The sequence below is a fragment of the Megalobrama amblycephala genome, linkage group LG6, assembly GCF_018812025.1.
Source record: "Megalobrama amblycephala isolate DHTTF-2021 linkage group LG6, ASM1881202v1, whole genome shotgun sequence".
Lineage (NCBI taxonomy): Eukaryota > Metazoa > Chordata > Actinopteri > Cypriniformes > Xenocyprididae > Megalobrama > Megalobrama amblycephala.
The window spans coordinates 31,038,924-31,059,129 of NC_063049.1; the positions used below are offsets into that span (position 1 = coordinate 31,038,924).

Consider the following 20,206-nt stretch of genomic DNA (forward strand, 5'->3'; position numbering starts at 1 on the left):
AAATGTTTGCGTAAAATGCCCACAAGATTTGCAGTACATCACTGGATACAGGATCATTTCAGTTAAGGCTAAGGCAACAATTCTATTATAAACTCACTCTTAATGGATTTGTCATCCAGGACGACTTTCCATCTTCCAAATTCCGCCCTGATTTTGGTGAAGACCCTTATGTCTGAGTTTTTTAGATCTTCTTCTGCCCTCTTCACTTCTTCAAGGGCATCATTGAAATGGCGAATTTTCTGAAGACCAAAAAATAAAATAGAAAAATGTCAAATTAAATCCAGGTTAAACATTGCTGGGGTGAAACATATACAATTAATATGCCCAACTTAGGGTGAAGTCAAACAATATCTTAGAAGTTTAGGACACTCTGTAGCATTCACCAGATGTGTCCAGTGTGCAACTTCTTTCTTTCTTTTTATTTATTTATTTACCATAATCAAAAAATTGCTCTTCTCGTGTTCATCAGTAGGAACTCCATCTCCCAGTGCTCTAAGATCATCAGTCGTCTTCTCTAACTTCATCACAAGTTGTTTCTGCAACTGTGGCAGCGTTTTCTAAAAGTGAAGAAATATGATGTAAATGAAGACAGAATCTAGAATTCTGTACCCAATTCTGACTTTAATTTACTTCAGTCTTTTGTTTTTTAAGGCATATACTCTGTACTGTCAATGTTTCTGCTGTATGTCATGTAACCTTGCATACGCACAGTAATGTGTTCAACCAATTCTTTTGTGAGTCTTTCTGCAAGAAGGGGTATTGTAGCTTTTCCTTCTTCAAGAAGACACCTGCAGGGAAAGAATGAATTTCAATATACAAATAATTTGAGGACAACTGGAGAATTTTGCATAATTTTCCATGAGTGAATATTATAAACATTAACAAAGACCATTTAAAATGCCACACAAAAATGTCCCTAATACCTGACAGACTGCACTGAAATGTTTGTCAAGTGCCCTAATTAATTTCCTCTGATTATAGACTAGTTTTAGACTGCATACAGACAAGAGCTGAAAAAAATGTGCAATACTAAAATAAAAAAATGAGATGAAGATGACTAATCTTATTCAGTCTACCATTATTCTTACATAGACATGAAATAGTTTGTGCTACACATAAGAGAACTAAGCAAATTAATTTCTTGCCTAAAATGAGAATGTTCATCAAAAAAATGTCTTTCTTTTTCCAGTGCTTTGACCAGATCAAGCTTCTCATTGATGTCTTGCTGGCCTCGGCACTTTACGATCATGTAGCCCTTCTTCAGTGGGATCACTTGATTATTGACTGTTTTGACCACCGTCTCCTCCATGCCTTTGTCCACCAAGTCCGGTTTAGTCAGAATACCTGCAAATAGAAAGATGAAAGTTTGAATTATTTGTATTATTTCACAAAGCAAGATAAACTATAAAACTATAAACTATACAGGCGTTACTTCACATATTCAGTGAGTAGCCTATTTGAAATGTTACCTACCCAGGGTCCTTTGTCCAGAGGAATCGACTTTGGATGCCATCTGCAGAGCCTCAGTGGTGGCGATGTCAATGTTTGCAGGCACCACAACCAAGCTGATGGTTTCTTGTCTTTTAATGTACTTTTCAATTAGATCTTTAATCTGTCACAGAAAAACAAAATTACTGAATGCATGCTACAAGGATCAGTGGAGCTACAATATGTATACTGTTACCTGATACCCAAGCTTTGAAATAATTATTTTTAAATTATTTTTAAACTAAAGAGCAAAGGCAAGTTTTTTATTTTTCATTTTTCAATAAAATAATAAATATGACATAAATCTGAAAATTTCCACACAGAAATGAAGGCCTGGTACTAGAGCACAAATGCAGTGTGGAACAAACATGCTCACTCACTCACACATACACACACGTGACTACAACAGACATTATTTTTTGCATAGAATTTAGCAAACAAAATCAGCCACAAATGAAGAGCATATACAGATATTTAGGGGTGAGACCTAACACATACAAACACACATGCACACACACGCAAACACTTTTGCACACACGCACAATATATGCTGGATAAATATGGTCTAAACACTTGTAATTCCTACAGGCTTTTTTATATAATATATAATATTTGACATGCAAGCTGTGTAGTTGAATTTTGCTGTAAATTAATATTTGACATGCAAGCTGTGTAGTTCTAAAATAAAAAAGAAGTAAATAAAAATGTATCATATCATTTGTATGTTTTTTTTATGTATGTATGTCATTGTATTTTTTTTAAATTATATTATGAAGGTTAATTTATGTGATAATTTGCTGCCATGGTTTGATTATTCCTTTTAATATTCCCTGAAGTATTATTTACTGTATCTCTTAATTTTATGTGTTTTGTATATATATATATATATATATATATATATATATATATATATATATATATATATATATATATATACACATACAGTATATATAAATATACCAACACATATCCATAAATTACCAACACATATCCAAAATGTTTGAGTGCTGTAAATATAGTGTCTTACTTGTTTCTCGATGTCTTTTGGCTGGTTACCAGTGGCAACTCTAGCAATGCCTGGCAGATCAATGAGTGTAAGGTCAGGGACATCACTGGACTGGATCTCCAGAGTGATCATCTCATGACTGATCCCTTCTCCCTTTCCAGCCAATGCTGTCTGAGCTGCAAAACAATACCACAATCATCCCACAGATGACAAAATAGTTCACTGAACACAAAATAGTTCACTAAATACAAAGCAGTCAATTTCTTAAACTGTTTAATAAAACACTTCAGTGTGGAATACAGACCATTTAAGACAGCCTTCTCTATTTCCGCTGGGTCTTTTAGGTTCTTTGTTTGGTCCTTATATGACATCAATCCATGCCACTGATGCCAGTTATTGTCCTTTGAAATTTTCTTCAGTTTCAATACCAGAGGACAGCGTGTCACAATACCTGTTGAATATACTATATGGTCAGCTTAAAGGTAGGGTAGGCAATTTCAGAGAGGCTAGCAATAACAAGCTAGCTTTGAAAGCACCCCCCTTCCCTTCAGAGCGCTCTCCAAAGCCACAGCTCCTTCAAAACAAACGTGTGCAGCAGAGTCTGCAAAGCGTCACGAGACGAGAGATGGCGTTAAATTACCTTATGTCTCAAAGCACATAACATTACAATAATAATGAACATAACTTACAACACTTTTACTTGTACCACCTGACTGCTGCAGATTAATTTCGGTGTTGATAGTGTTGACATAGAAACGCATAATCTGAGTCTGAGGATGTGAACAGCTCCGGGTAGAACGTCTATAATGCCTTCTCTAAATTGCAGTTATGACATGGCGTGCACACAGCATAAGCTTGTTGTTTTGGTTCAAGAGGAATTGTAAAAGTAGGCTGCTGTTTGTTTGTGGCTCTCTCTGACTGTCTGTCTACAACTCTGCATAGCCTCAAATACACTGATGAAGTGTGATGTCTGCATGAGCAGGGTGTGCAGAGGTATGGAAATACAGTAGTGTGTTTACCCACCATGCAAAGCACGCAATTTCCTTTTTTTTTGTTTACCCCCCCACCCCGTACACACCACTGACTTTATTCTTATAAAAATTTCCTTGAGTGTAAATTCAGTTTGTATACAAATAAGTTAATTTTAACCTACAATATTAATATAGTACCAACTGATCCATGTATATTTTACAGCATTAGTTGAGAGATTTTACATTTGCCATGTACTGTACCTGATATACAGTAGGCTATATCCAAAATAACTGATACTGAGTCGAATTGCAAACTTGTGAATCAAAATGCATAACTATGACAGACTGGCAGGAAATGATGCAAAACAGAAAACAGTCCAGACAGGGTGATATTGTGACATACTGATAAGCCTATCTTTCCATTATTGTTAATAATAGTTGCAAACTGCTCTCTTAAATGTGCTTTGAAAATTGCAAGCTGATAAACGCCCGGGAATGTGATCATGGGGCCCCCTCCCGGAGATTTCCTTAGGGCCCCCAATAACCTAAACACGCCACTGTGGAAATACATATGTTGACAGGCAGGTATGACATCGTATCAATGCATTCGGAGTACATTCAGATCAAATGCAATGATTGGAGTAACATTTTTTGGTTCTGAGACTTGTTTTAATATTAAGACCACTTCTATTATTGATTGCTATCAGGATGTGAAGAGAGTTTCAACCAGTATAGCAAAATTCCTGCCCAACCTTTAACAACACATTATTCAGACTAACAAATAAGGAAAGAGCAAACAGGTGTTTCCAGTCTGCTGTGTAATACTGTATTGTGCTCGTATTACCTGTTCCCCTAGGCAGCGCCACTCCAGACAGGGCTTCCAACACAGAACTCTTTCCTGAGCTCTGGTCACCTATGACAGCAATAGCTGGCAGGTTCAGGTCCTTTTCAACACCTAATGTCCTGAGAGAGTCCACTAGGTCAATGCATGGGCGCACCTTCTCTTCATAGTGCTGGTTCAGACCACTGCTCTTTCCCTTTGAAGAACTGCTTGGAGACATGTCTGAACTCTGTCTGCAAAATATGACAAAAAGAGTCAGTTCTCTATTATAGATCAGTGGTATTGAATAATTGGCAACAAATGGTGACTTGGCCTATCAGTTTTGGAACTTCAAAGAAAGTTCAACAAATTCGACAAAAAATAAACACATTAAAACAAGTCATTAAAACGTGACCGTCTAATTAAAACCATGACATTATAATTGATGCATATTATTACGACAAGAAACTGGTGCAAAGGATTCATAAACATCTTCACTGAGTGAGGGACGCTCTGAGACGTATTTTGTGTTTTGAACATGGGCGTAGGTTTGGTCTCTATGGAAGCCCGTTTCCGCCACAAAAAAAAAAAAAAAAAAAAAAAAAAAAGCCACTAAAAAAAAAAAAAAGATTAATTGCGACTTTTTATCTCAGAATTGCGAGTTATAAAGTCAGAATTCTGAGATATAAAGTCGCAATTGCGAGATAAAAAGTCAGAATTCTGAGATATAAAGTCGCAATTGCGTGATAAAAAGTCGAAATTGCGTGATAAAAAGTCAGAATTCTGAGATAAAAAGTCGCAATTGCGTGATAAAAAGTCAGAATTCTGAGATATAAAGTCGCAATTGCGTGATAAAAAAGTCGAAATTGCGTGATAAAAAGTCAGAATTCTGAGATAAAAAGTCGCAATTGCGTGATAAAAAGTCAGAATTCTGAGATATAAAGTCGCAATTGCGTGATGAAAAGTCAGAATTCTGAGATAAAAAGTCGCAATTGCGTGATAAAAAGTCAGAATTCTGAGATAAAAAGTCGCAATTGCGTGATAAAAAGTCAGAATTCTGAGATATAAAGTCGCAATTGCGTGATGAAAAGTCAGAATTCTGAGATAAAAAGTCGCAATTGCGTGATAAAAAGTCAGAATTCTGAGATAAAAAGTCGCAATTGCGTGATAAAAAGTCAGAATTCTGAGATATAAAGTCGCAATTGCGTGATAAAAAGTCAGAATTCTGAGATATAAAGTCGCAATTGCGTGATAAAAAGTCAGAATTCTGAGATAAAAAGTCGCAATTGCGTGATAAAAAGTCAGAATTCTGACTTTTTTTCTCGCAATTAACTGACGGTCAGTATCTCTGTTTGTAACAGTGCATCCAACGATAGCCGTGCTGCCGTGAAGTCTGAAGCTGCTGGTGTATAAAATGTGCCACTTCAGCTTTGTCTGATTTATTGCGCCTCCGCCACAGCTGATTCTTCTTATTATGATTATTATTATTATATTGTTATTATTGTGTAAAATTCATTAGTGTATCCATTCTGTTAAAAACAACTTTTATTGCCCAAATACCTCGACTGTAATTTGCAGAATTGCATGATTCTACCCTTGAGTTGCAAAGTTAATGAAACATGATAGGTATTGGTTGTTTTAGTATTAAGCCCACTAGATGGCAGTAAAAGCTGTTTTTTCTCCTTGAAACGCTGTGTACAAGGTTACCGTGGAAACATTCTATATGCATATTCCTGCATAATGCATATGTCCGGAGACTAATCTTTATGTGTCTCCTTCAGTAAAATCAGTATTTCTTTATTGGTAAATCGGCGCTAAAAATAATCCTTTATGATGTCCTCTATTTTATGTATAATAATAACAACAAAGCAGCAATCCTGATGGTCTATTTAATGTATAATAATAACAAAGCAGTAATCCTGATGGTCAGTCGCAATGAAAGGAAACGCAAGCAAAGTAAGAACTGTGAGAAATAACGTTTCACAGTAGTGAGAAAAGGTCAGAATTCTGAGATATAAAGTCGCAATTGCGAGAAATAAAGTCAGAATTCTGACTTTTTATCACGCAATTGCGACTTTATATCTCAGAATTCTGACTTTATATCACGCAATTGCGACTTTATATCTCAGAATTCTGACTTTATAACTCGCAATTGCGACTTTATATCTCGCAATTCTGACTTCATAACTCGCAATTGCGACTTTATATCTCAGAATTCTGACTTTATATCACGCAATAGGTTGTTTTCAGTCACGTGGTTCTCGTGACGCGCGAAATTCCGGTGGAGGGCAAGCAGTGAAAATTAGAATGGAAGAGATGGGAAAAAGTCCGTTCTGTGCTGATTTAGACAGAAAATCACAACATATGTTGGACGTGATACTTATGTTATGAAGAGGAGCGACATTTCCACTGAATTGAAAGACTTGACTGCCATCGAGGAGGTAGATATAGAGGATGTTAAGCTGCCGTAACGCCGTGTTCAGTTCTAGTCTGGGTTTGTTTATATCGCGCTGCCTTTCTGCAAGTGATGTTAAGGGCAGTATTTTAATTTTCTGTCATGATTGTGAAAAATGTCGCCATTGTTGGTCATTTATGCTGAATCGAGAACTGTAATAGGAACTCACGATATCGTTCGGGGGAAAAAAACTGCTAATACAATTTTTGCCTTGGTTGAGAAGGTGAGACGACTAGCAAATGTAATAATGTCACTAAATAAACCCACTATCTTTCACTCAAAATAAACACATACTGTACTTAGCTGAGTTTTGTATTTGGTTTTTGTGTAATATTTAATTAACATTGTTTGTGAGTATGACTCACTCGCATGTGAATGATTATAACTTGCACACAGCCACTTCAAAACTGTTGATGAGCTTCTATAGGTTTGATTTCGGTTGTCATTTGTTGAAATAAATACAAAAATACAGCGTGTCGGTGTCTGTCCCTGAATGTGACCCTCCGATTCTCCTTCGTGGTCATATGGGAAAGTGAATATTTACAAAAACAACATTAAAACTAGTTACATTTACACGCTTCCAACAAAGAAATGCATCGACTTCTGTCAGCTTGTTAAACATTTATTTTATTTGGACATTTTCTACAATACGACGGCTGAAGCAGCAGCGCGTGACTGTTTTCATGGTAACCAGATCAACATGAACGGAATTCTACAAAAATGAAGTTAAAACACCAAATTATCATTCAATAGGATAAAATATCTTCTCCTCCCTGCAAACGATAGCATGAAGAATGTGAATATTTAACCAATTCAAAAACAAAAGGTAAGCAGGTATCCATATTCATTTCAGTATCAGCAGACGCAAAACGCTATAAAAGGCGACAACTTTTAAAGTTAAAAAAACTAAATAAGTTATAAAAAACGGTATAAGATATGTAAACGATAAAAACACCTTCTGGGTTCTCGATTTTAACGATTTGAGCAACCATAAACAACGCAAAACATACGAATATTGAGTTTTGATAGGATTCCTATATAGAAACATCACTCCCTGCCCTCCAGACTCATTCGCGCTGCTGCTGTGACGTCACGTGAAACCAACCTATTGCGACTTTATATCTCAGAATTCTGAATTCTGAATTCTGAGATAAAAAGTCGCAATTAATCTTTTTTTTTTTTTTTTTTTTTTTTTTTTTTAGTAGCGGAAACGGGCTTCCATAGGTCTCAGCTTTGGTGGGGACACCCCCATTACAAAAACAGAATGTAGGAAACGAAAAATGTCTCAGATCCACCGTTTATGTTGACTGCAAGATTCTAAGTTAAGGTACAGGCTAATTGACATTCAGTTACTTGCTAACATAGCATTCTATCATCCTGGGTAACACATACTATCACCAGTTAATACTATTTTCCACAGTAGAATCTGCATTTGAAAGCCTGGTCAGTCACTACTGCTAGTTTATTTGTGTGGCTAGCTAGTTATTTTGCCTACTTACACTCTGACTCTGCTTTATGAAAAAGCTTTTTATGTCCCCTTTCTTCTTCTTGGGTGGCATCTACAAAGTACAAAATGGGGCAAAAAAAAACGGAATATTAAAATGTTTTTACTCTGGCCTTTGTATGTGGCAGAGAGACAGCCCTGGTAACTTACCATCGGCGGCGTCAACATGCGCGCGCACACACACACTCACCACCCGCTCTCTGCTAGTGCAAGCACAAAAGTAGTCCCGGCCCGCGCGTGTAGCCTGTCAGATACCCCGCCGCCAATCAAATTACGGCGTTTCTTGTACTGTCGTCGTCCTGGCCGTTAGAATCGGTCCAAATAGCAGTGCAAAGATCCAAATAGCAGTTCAAAGGAGCTTGCTAAATATTGGTGGGGACAAATTTGTCATCTCAAAATATTGATAGGGACTAGTACCTAGCGTCCCCCCCTAAACCTACGCCCATTTTGAACGCCTTTTCGGTTTTATTAATAAGATACAGTATAAAGTGATTATTTGCCTCTTTTTTGCTGCATTCAGTTAAACTAGCCTACAAAAACGTTTATAATCTCACCAATCGCTTAGGCTACTAATCGCTCTCTCGCTATGCGGAATTAAAAAAAAAAAAAAAGCACTTGTGACGTAAGGATTACTGTACAGGTGCTATTTTAAGGATTCATAAAAGATAAATCATTGTCTGGCCATCTGAGAATTCGAAATGAAAATAAAAGGTTTGGATCGTGATTTATTAGCACATCGTGTGAAGCCTATCAGCACCGAATGTGTTTTCATGTTCATGAATCAACATTGCTGTTGATCCTGGAATAATATTCCAATCAATTAATCAGATTTGAGGGACAAGCTACGTTCATGTCAAGTTTGCTTACAACCACGATAATCATTAGCCTATTATTAAATGTAGCTAAAGGACTCACATAGAAACAGTCTTAATGGTTTTCTTATTAAATTAATGAAAAAATACACGTAAAGTCAGATTTAACATTTTCAAAATGTTAACATTTTCAAAAAACATTTTTTTTTCAAGCTTTCCCATGAAAGACTAGAATAGAGTTTATTAGAGGAGGAAGCAGGTACTCACTCAGTTCACCAGCGGCTCCTCTGTGATGTGAGACGCGCTGAGAATCTGACCGTGTTAAACGCTTAAGTTTCGCTTTCATTTAATCTGAAACTGCACAATAGCTATAGAAGGAATTCTGGTTTGCACAATAACTCAGTTTGTTTGTAAGAGGGTGGTTATTTTGCTTTCATTTCATTGTTTCGTGGGGCTGCCTCACTAACCATTTTTTCATATAAACATTTTGCACATCTCATGTCTAAGTTTCACTTTACTGACCCTAAGTTTCAATTTACTCGATCCTTAAGCGCCCCTGTAGGTGATGTCTGAAATACTGTAATTACGATTTGCACAAGTTATCACTATGACACACAGCAAATTTTGAACAACTCGCCTACATTGTCCTCGGACAAACCATAAAACCATGTCAATGCAAAATAAAAACGGTTACTTTTTAGAAATCACTCTGAATGTATGCCTATTGCAAGGCATTTCTTGTAATTATGGTCCTCCTCTGCACCTTTCACGAAGTAAAACGAAGTTCCAGGATTGTAGTTTTTTTAGTTTAATACAGTAAAGAGAACAAAAGTAAAGCTGTGCTCATACCACAAGCCTATATTTCTGTATTGAAGCTGTTTATGTGAAGTTAGGTCATTTAAGCAGTTTAGAAAGTGTAGGCCTATAGTGTAATTCATGAACAAAACTAATACCTACCAATATGCAGTAGCTAATATATGGATCACATGAAACAGACACATATGAAAGATATGATTATTTATTAACCACACAGTGCACAGATCAAGGAGAAATAATCAGGTCTTATACTTCGATGGAGCTTGAGATAAAATACAGGCTCGGTGGTAACAAACACAAATACATTAGCCAGCACACTGTGAAATGGCAAAGCCAGAATTGTATAGATGTTCAGATGTTTGAAGAAAGCTTTATTATTTGAGAAGAACATTAGAGGCAGGAATTTTATTTTGAGATCAGAGTGGCAAGTCTGTTAGTCTGTGCAGTTTCTATGTCTGTTTTAAGAGATTTCCACACAATCTGTATAGGCACTTGCACAGCAGTTCCTCTTTTCTTTCTCTGTACACCACCCTCTAGTGGTCACAGCCAAACAGCTCCTGAGACACCCTGTGCTGTTCAGGCATGATTTTGGCCATCATCATAATCATGGGACTTCCATAAATGTAGTAATGGTTACCGATGACAACCGTTACACCCTTGGGTCCGCACATTGCAGTATCAATCCTTTTGAATTGTGTAATGGTTCCTTCCTTCACAGGCACACGTGGGGTGGCTTTCAAGTCAACGTCATAGACTGTTTGACCTATAGTAGAAAAGACAGTGAACTTTCTGTCACTATATGACAAAAGCTTGTAGAAAGGATCTACAGCAGACCTACTTTGAAAGTGACAGAACAAGCATGCCATTGATTATACCTTTGATGACATGAGCAATGTGTTTGTCTGTGCACACAAAGGCAGCATCTACAGGACCCTCAATTCCCAGCTCGTCTTTCAGGGGTTTGGGGTAACCCTCTAGGTGTGTGTGTGGCTCTCCAACTTTGTACACAAACACTTTATCATCCTGTGCATGGAATAAAATATATGAGAAGACAAATGCATACATTTGCACAATAGATTAAAAGACACAAATTATAAAGTCTAGTAAAAATCTACTTCTGCACAAAAGAACCTTGATCATGTAGAGATGGCCTTCATAAGAGAAGACTGCATCCACTTCACTGTGCAACTCTTTGAAAGCACTCTCAATTGTGTCTGAATGAAACTTATCACCAGTTATGCTGAGGAAGTGGTGCCCTAAGGAAGAGAAACAAAGATACTATTATTATAATGATTCTTATTATTATATTGGAATGTGAAATTGCATTTGTTAAAATAGTGGCTTGCAGTTGTACTGCATGTGTATATTGGTATAATTTTTAAGAAACAGCACAATAACAAGAGAGCTTTTGCTTGATGCTTTTCTGATATTCAGAAGACTGTACAATTGTGATTTTGCTTTTGCAAGTGATTTTGCTTTTATATAAACATTTAATAAACAAAAGGCTAATATTGTGTAACTCACATTTTAGACATTATGGCCAGTTGTCTTTTTTTTGTTCTGCCAACGAAAACAGTTCAAACTAATTATGCAAACACGTATCCAAGCAACAATTTGCGTTTTTCAACAAATCAGTTGAATGAATGTTTCAATGACTCACTCATAAAGGCTTGGCTCCTGAATAAATAATCTTGCTTCTCAATTCGAATACTATCCACCCTAAACAGTAGCCTGTTGAAGATTACTGATCTCGAATAGGCCTACCAGTGGCGTGCACAGATCTCTGGGAGGGCAGGAGCGAAATCGCATTCCAGGGAAGGAGAAATAGGAACACGGGGGCACCGTGATGCGACCGCAAAGGGCACTTTCACTTTGGCGATCAAAGGGCCCCCCATAGTATGCCAAACGAGACTCAGGGTCTACGTTTTTGAAGGAATCATTTGAATGAGTGATTCTTGACTAGCTTATGAAACTACTACTGGTGTAATGATGTAACCTAAAAGAGTCACTCAAAATCCCTGTCTGGACAAAATAGCAATAGGAAACTCACCTCTGAAAGCATATACACTGCCATCGTCATCAGATGTAATAGCATCCAAGTGCACACGGCTGCACTGTTCTCTCTCAATGTGTTCATCAGTGCTCTTACTTCCTGAGGGAGACACCAATAGAGACTTGCTATAAGATTCCAAGTACTGCTTTTTTTAATGCTAGAATGCTTTCTCAAGCCTTATAACTTTTCCACACTTGTAACGCTTACCAAAATGTGAGCATTTCATGAAGTAATCACGGGTCTCCTTTGGATATTTGCCATGGACTTCTCCTGTAATGGGGTCAAATTTGGAGAACTGATGTCCATGGAAGCAGTAATAATGATCCATGTAACGGAAGGCTCCTGTGCAGTTGGGCATGCCCTTGAATTCCTTTTCATCAACCTTCTTCGTCTTCATATTGAAGTGGTAGATGTCATCACCTTTGGTGGATTATGAAGGAATATAAACACTAAAAAAACTTCGCAACATACTTACTGTTCTTACATGTTTTCCATTATGTTTAAACCTTTGCAGACACAGAAAAAGACTACAATATTACAATACCTTTGAAAAATATTACAGTGTCATCAGTACAGTCTGGCTTGGGACACTCCACTGCAGCATCCAAGTGGTCAGGAATTCCAGGGAAAACTTCAGAGATATCTTTGGGATAGCCCTTCTCCAGTTTGTGCTTGTAGTAGCTGAAGACCTTAGTGTCCTTTAATGGTGTTAAAGAAGATGTTAGTTTACTAGTCTGGTGTTGATACATAAAGCAAAGATCACAGAGGATTCGACACATAAATTGCACCTCAGGTCATGTTAAATTTACCAGGAAGAAGAACTGGTGGTCATGGTGGTCTGGGCTGTCTTCAGAGTGCATGCGGAATGCAGCATCCACATGTCCCAGGTGATGATGGTCGTCCAGCTCAGGGAAAGTTTCATTAGACAGTTCAGCCTTGCCATGGAAACCCTTGAACAGGTGGTCGCCTTAGGTCAAAAAATCAAAGAGAAAGGTCAGTTAAAGGGCCACTAATTATGTAAAATAAAAATATATGTTTTTATTGTTTACACTGACATATTAATCATTACTGTTTATCATTTCTCTGCTCAACCATCTCTCACCCTTAAAGAAATAAGGAATTCCCTCCTCGTTCACAGCGACTGCATCAAACTCCATTCCAGCACAACGGTCAAGCTTAGCGCCATGGTGCAATTCATGCTGATGTCCGTCAGCATGAGGTTTGTCTGAACCAAAAACGTTATATCATGAAATATGTGTCTTGATGAAATCAGGATGTGCTAATGTATCACTTTGATTTACTGCCCACTTAAGGGGAAATTGTTTTTTTTTCTAGTTATTGACAAGACCCACCTTTTTTATCATGACCCTCCTGATGATGCCTGAACACAAAGAAACAAATAGGTCTAGGTTTAAATTAACCACTACAACACACTGTAACAGGGGCTCCGCTGGGGCCCTTAGAATTAGTTGAATTGCATGTTACGTTTCTCATTTATAAGCCACTTTTAATTAAAGCTTCTGCTAAATGAATTGAATTCAAGAATTTATTGAGTGAGAGACCAAGCAGTTAAAGGTGAAGAAATGAAAATGTTGGTGCAAACATGAACACATAAAATCTCACTTCAAACACACAAACTCGCAAAAAACAAGTAGTTATTATTAATGCTATATTAAAGTAACACACTTATAGCTAATTTGTACACATTATTCAGTATTTGGATTCATTTTAACCTTGTACTATGTGTTGACAGGTGTGTATACTCACGAGGGAGCAGCAAGGCTCAGTGAGAGAGCCAGGCACAGTGTAAGAGTTTGAATGAGCCTCATGGTCAGCAGGGTCCTATGGTGAGCTCAGCTGGAGAAGGTAAAGCACAACCTGATGGCCCCAATTTATACACTCCACCAGGGACTGTCTTGCAAGCACGCTTGAGACGACACGTACGCCCCCCGTTTGCACAGAGCGTAGGAAGGGTCATTCAGTTACATGCCCACACATAACAACACACGTACAAATGCACGTTTGCACGCTTCTACTGACTCCCCCATCCACAAGCTGGTCAAGGTACATGTGGTTTTTTTCAAGGAATTTCTGGTGGGTTATTGGGGTGGTACGGGTAACATGGTACGGGAGTTGTGCAATGCAAAGATCCATGCATTGTGAATTAGACTTGGCATGATTTAGTAAATTATTAGAAACCCTCTTTGCAGGTCAGCAATCATTGCCATGATACTTCATACAGTACATGCATTAGCATGCATTTTCAAACTGTCCTACTTAGGAATATAAGAATAAACTGTACTTTATGTTGTATATAGTATTTGCATGCATTTTGTTTCCTAATGGTTTTTTTTCTATTTGAGAATAGTTTGAAAATGTTTCCAATCATAAGACATATCTACACAAAAGCTGCTGTTTTGAATTGTTGTGAATGACATGACTACCATGTGCATGACCCCAAATAAGGTTCAAATCTATACATTGTAAACAAAGTCACATTCATGTGAGATCAACAGCTGAAGCATATAATGTAGAAATGATAAAGCCATCAGATTTGGTCACTACTATAGTACTAATACTTCTATAGTTTTTTTATTTTTAATTTTATTAGTTGGGACACTTCTTTTGCAGTATGCATTTGTGGAAAATATATCATAAAGTCAAGAATTGTCAACTATTGCAACCATCCACTAATCAGTGCAAGTAGAAACTAGCATTGACAAGCCATAATGTAGCCATAATGCTGATGTTAACAATACATCAGCGGCTCAGGTAAACAGATTGAGATGTAGAAATGAAATGAAAACAAGTCATTGAAATGCAATGTGTGAGCAAATGTATGTATGCTTTGTCGCTATGTGCATGCACAGGATCGAATTTTCTAGAAACCCAATGAAATGGGCTGTGTTACCTTTTTCCCGGTTAACCAGGCAAATAACACAGATAATCAATACGATGTGCTGACCTCTGCAGTTTAGTTAGATATGCTGATTATTAACAGAGAATGCTTTGTGTTGTCGAAATACTTATGGAAGCAAATGGATTAATATATAAAAGTGTTTTGCACGATTCTTATTTTATATTATTTAGTTGAGGGTATTTTTGTGAGTGACCCCTTTCTATAATATAAAGGCAGCTATAGTATATATTTTCATGCATTTATACAATAAAAAACGAAAAATACTGTAAATATGTATTAATTAAATGCAAAGAGAGGGCAAGTAAACATTTTTTGTATCGCATATGAAAATATTGGGATCACATCAAAAGCTCTATATTTTTTATACTTATAATATATATAACTGACCTTTTTTATTCCTTGGTCATTTTTATTATTTATTATCATTTGAACTTATTTTAGATATCAAGATATGATATGTAATTTGTAAGCATAAACAAATTGTTTCAGGAAATAACAGAACACACAAAAGTAATAAATAATAATTAAAAAATAATGATACAAATTATTATTATATTACAGAAATATTACAGATATTTTTTTTATATAAATCCGTATACATTCTATTGTGAGTGAAAATTCATCTGATCTAAATAATAATGTTAAAAAGCACCTGGCTCATAGAGATAAGTATCCAACCTTGCATGTCTCACTGGCCACACAGACTATTTTCACAAAGAGAATTAAAGGCCACACTGGTGTCTCATGGTTACGGCACACAGCCAAATCTAGAGACCTATGAACTCATCTTCCCTATCTCACCGCCTGCTACTTGCCTAAAGTTAATTTTATGTAGAATACAGTTTACAATGTGGGATACAGTTTATATAAGTAGCCTATAACATATATATTTTACTTTTAATATAGTCAATACTTTTTGTCCATGTTGATACACTCGCCTCTTCGGTTTTCTATAGGATTCCGGTCAGGGGTCTGGAATGACCATGGCAGAACCTTAAAGGGGTTTTATATATATATATATTCAAGACTTGTGTCGAAATGTTTTGAAAACTTCTGATCTATACATTGCAAGGTCTGAAAACATGCTCTGATGTCGGAAGTGATCTCTTGCGTTTTGCTTCAATGAGTGCGAGAGATCACTCCCGTTGTCAGAGTACGTTCAGACTTCACACACCGGATGCTGAAGGCAGTTGGACATAGTGGTGTATTAGAGGTAAAAAATTACAGATAGTTTCGTGTCTTAGTACATCAATGTGCCGTCACGAGCTGCAGGGTTTAATTTGGATTTGTCTGTGCATGTTTTTTTACTCTTATAGACAAAGTTCCCATTGCAATGCATTATACAACTGACAGACCACCAACGGTTGGAGTTAAAAATCATCATTTGTGTTCTACTGAAGAAACAAAGTCACCTACATCTTGGATGCCCTGGGGGTAAGCGGATAAACATCAAATTTTCATTTTTGGGCGAACTATCCCTTTAATCTACCCGACTCCGCCCCCTGGGGCTACTGCTATAAATGCCGAAGCATAGGAAACAGCAAATCACAACTATTCAAAGATTGACTGCAGTGCTACAGTATAAATACTCAGTAGATATTACTCACACTTGTGTGCTGCGACACTGCTGTCAGATCCAATAGTTGACACTGCATCATGTTTTATTTTCAGTGTCTCTGAAAGGCCTGCATTGAACTGTCGTGCAGAATCCACAGTAAAATGAAGTGAACAAACAAAGTGTCTTACTGATGTGTTCTGACTGGAACTTTGTTAAAAAATAAAGTTAATCTCACTTTCTTAATGTTAGGATAACAAGAATAGCAATGCAAAGACACAATTTTTCCACAAATTGGCACAGTGGCACTGTCTTGTAATCCTCAGAGGCATCTCTTTGGTTTTGTTGCTCGAGTAATCCTGTGTTTGAGTTTCTCGTATTTACTACTACATGACATGCGCGAACTGGTGGGCGGGGCTAAAGAGGAAATGATGTAGAAGTAAGCATTGATCTTCTTCTGCAGATGTGGTCTTTTGTCGCACTATGATGTGATAATGTGACAAAATCCGAAACGAGACATTTTCTGAGTTGGTTTCAATAAAAGATGATGTTTTTGGACTAATGAGTTCTGAAACAGGATATTTTATACCAGTGTCAAAAGATCAAGGAAAATGTGATTGCTCAATTCATGGCCCCTTTAATTTTGTGCTCAGTAACCCATTTTTGTTGATTGTGATGTTTGTTTTGGACCATTGTCCTGATGGAAGATCCAACCCCCATGGCCCGTTACAAGATTTCTAGCAGAGGTCATCAAGGTTTTGATTTTTCATCTGTTGGTATTTGATAGATAAATCCAGGACCTCCAGCAGAAAAATAGACCCACAAAATTAAAGTTCCAGCAGTATAATTAAGCACTTTTTACACCAAACCTATCTTTGCTGCCAAAAAACTCTTTTTTTAGTTTCATCTGACCATAGAACCCAGTCTAGTTCCAGTATTGTCTGACAACTGAATATGTTGGAGCTTGTTTTTGGATTAACTAGGATTTTTCTTGAAACCTTCCCAAACAACTTATGGTGATGTAGGTGCTGTTTGATATTTTTTTTGAGGCTTTCTGACCCCAAGACTCAACTATTTTCGTCAATTCTCTAGATGTGATCCTTGGAAAGTCTTTGGTCGCTCAAATATCGTCCTCGCCGTGCAAGAAAATGTAGACGTCCTGCGCCCTCTTCCATCCAGATTCTTAACATTTCCTGTTGATTGGAACTTCTTAATTATTGCTCTAATGGTGGAAATGGAAATTTTCAATACTTTGGCTATTTTTTTACAGACACTTTCTATTTTATGAAGCTCAACAATCTTTTGCTGCACATCATTCAGAACTATATTCTTTGGTTTTACAGATTGTGACAGATGATTAAGGGAATTTGGTGTTTCTGTTACCTCATATTTATAATCTTGTGAAACAGGAAGTCATGGCTGGATAATTTGATGTAATTTCCTAGTCACCCTGGTGTGCTAAAAATTGCAAATATGAACAGCAATATACACCAAATATATAATATTCTCAACATTTTATCTCGACTTTTTTCTCAAAATTTAACGAGTTTTTTCTCGTAAATTAATGAGTTTATTGTCAACATTTTATTTCGACTTTTTTCTCTAAATTTAATGAGTTTTTTTCTCTAAATTTAACAACTTTAATCTCGAGATGGTTTTATTTTTTTATTATTGCTTGGCCCTAATCCTCTTCCGTAGTGAAGGCCTTCTGAAGCGAAGCGTTTGTGTAAGAAAAATATCCATATTTAACAAGTTATAAAGTAAAATATCCAGCCTCCGCTAGACAGCCTTCCGTATTCATCTTACAAAGAAAGTGTAACGCCTCTAGCAGTCCAAAAGGCTTACTACGTCCTACGCCTTCTGTATTTAACTTAAGAAAAAAGAGTTAACTGACATGAAGTGAAGGTTCAGCTCAAATACCCCATGGGAGAAAAAAATGCGCAGAGTTTGAGTTTGATAGCATGAGTTTGATAGCATGCTGCACGGCTAACGTGGCAAAAGCTACACACTGTTGGAAAGACTCAATAAGAATGAAGATGTGTTAATGAATTATACAGAGTGCATTTTCAGGTTAAAAATGAAAATAATGACATGGCTCTGGTCTCTGTGAATACCTTAAGAAACAATGGTAACTTTAGCCACATTTAACAGTACATTAGCAACGTGCTAACAAAACACATTCAGAAAGAAAAATATATAAGAAATTGGATCATGAAGAGTTGGTATCGATCTATCTTTGAGAATCAACTTTTGTGCAAATCCTGTGTTTTACTGACCCTTGTGTGCAAAGCAGTCTGGTGTAAAATGACTTGCACATACTGGTATATGAATTTATCTGGACACATTCCCTTTATAAATAAAATTACACCACTGCATCCTTAGTGACATGGGTTTTTGGAGACTGATGTTTACTGTTATAGCTGTTAACAGATCAGTGATGTTTACATAGCTGAGACATATCACAAGCTCAGGGACAGTTGAGTGCTGCTGTCCTGCAGAGTTTTGCTCCAACAAAAACTCACCTTCCTTCACGTAGCTTTAGTAGGCCTAATCCTGAAAACATTCAAGTTTGTTTGATCAGGGTTTTAGCTAAACTGTGCAGGACACCTGCACTCCAGGACCAGTGTTACTGGTACATCGTTGTTGCTTGCGAAAACAAAATGGCGGCACAGTGGGTGGAAACAAACAGATTAAGGGGCGGTAATATTATAATAAGATCTCCTTCCTACGTCACAAGGGGAGTGAAATCAGAACGGCTCGTTTTTGCTTGCAGAGAAAGGCTTACCAAAACAAAGTTACTGGGTTGTCCTTTTTCACATTTTCTGGGTTGGTAGATGCACAGGGGACCCGATTGTAGCACTTATCTCACCCAAAAATGAAAATGATTCCATGACGTATGTCATTGTGTAGGACATCATGGCATTGTGTGCTACGTCGCGGATGTTAACGCTTTTTGGACGTACGCTGAATGCTTATGGCCGACCGTCGCGCCAGAATCTTAAATAAGGATACTTTAGGTGCATCCCAATTCGCGTACTTATGCACTATTCTATGACGTTTTTAAGTATAAATAGTGTGAGTAGTGCGTTCACACAGAAAATTCCAAAAAGAAAAAGTGCACTTTAAATACCCGGATGATGCACTAAATTAACGGAAAAAACGAAGTGTGGAATGTTGGACACTTCGTGCACTCAACTGTCGCAGCTTCAGTTACGTAGTGGAGGGGAAGGGAGGATCGGACTCCGTTGTTAAATGACAAAATAACTTATACAATTCACGCACTACATGGATGAGTGCATAGTGCACAAGTACATAGTGTATAAGTGCATAGTGTATAGTGCGTCATTTGGGACGCAACTTTTGTCTTACACAAAAGCTTCAGAAGGCCTTTATTAACCCCATGTAGTCATATGGATTCTTTTTCTTTCTTTCTTTTTTTATGGATGGATGCTTTTTTTTGTCTTCAACCATTATAAACCTTGGAGGACTAAGGATATTTTTAAATATATCTCCGATTGTATTTGTTTGAAACAAGATAGTCATATAAACCTAGGATGGCTTGAGGGCAAGTAAATCATAATTTTCATTTTGGGTGAACTATCCCTTTAAACACGGAAAAAGTCAGATTTTCATAATATGTCCCCTTATAAGTTTTAAAGAATCCCCTTGTAGTTTTGTAAGATCTCCCGTATAGAGAAATAAAAATGGAATCAAATATAACATAGCCTATTTATCTTACACTGAAAAGTTATTAAAAGGATGATCATGTGATAACCTAAAAGTTCTCTAGCAATGGCCAAAATTTG

The 20,206-nt window shown here is 37.0% G+C and overlaps 2 protein-coding genes across 2 annotated transcripts in view; both read right to left on the bottom strand.

Moving 5' to 3' along the window:
- Positions 1–8,427, bottom strand: part of mxe (myxovirus (influenza virus) resistance E) — a 28,636-nt gene extending 20,209 nt beyond the window's left edge. The window contains exons 1-3 of the mRNA XM_048193903.1: positions 8,395–8,427; positions 8,240–8,299; positions 4,490–4,535 (exon numbers count right to left, since the gene is read on the bottom strand). Of these exons, the coding sequence (XP_048049860.1) occupies positions 4,490–4,535; positions 8,240–8,299; positions 8,395–8,412 (124 nt within the window). The 5' untranslated portion in view covers positions 8,413–8,427. The remainder of the gene's footprint in view (positions 1–4,489; positions 4,536–8,239; positions 8,300–8,394) is intronic.
- A 1,631-nt stretch (positions 8,428–10,058) lies between these two features.
- hpxa (hemopexin a) lies at positions 10,059–13,824 on the bottom strand. The gene is made up of 10 exons (XM_048193909.1): positions 13,693–13,824; positions 13,278–13,306; positions 13,028–13,150; positions 12,735–12,892; positions 12,470–12,623; positions 12,133–12,345; positions 11,923–12,024; positions 11,004–11,128; positions 10,748–10,895; positions 10,059–10,635 (listed from the first exon to the last, which is right to left on the bottom strand). Exons 1-10 carry the CDS (start codon positions 13,752–13,754, stop codon positions 10,406–10,408), a joined length of 1,344 nt encoding a protein of 447 aa, XP_048049866.1. The 5' UTR covers positions 13,755–13,824; the 3' UTR covers positions 10,059–10,405.
- Between the last annotated feature and the right edge of the window lie 6,382 nt (positions 13,825–20,206).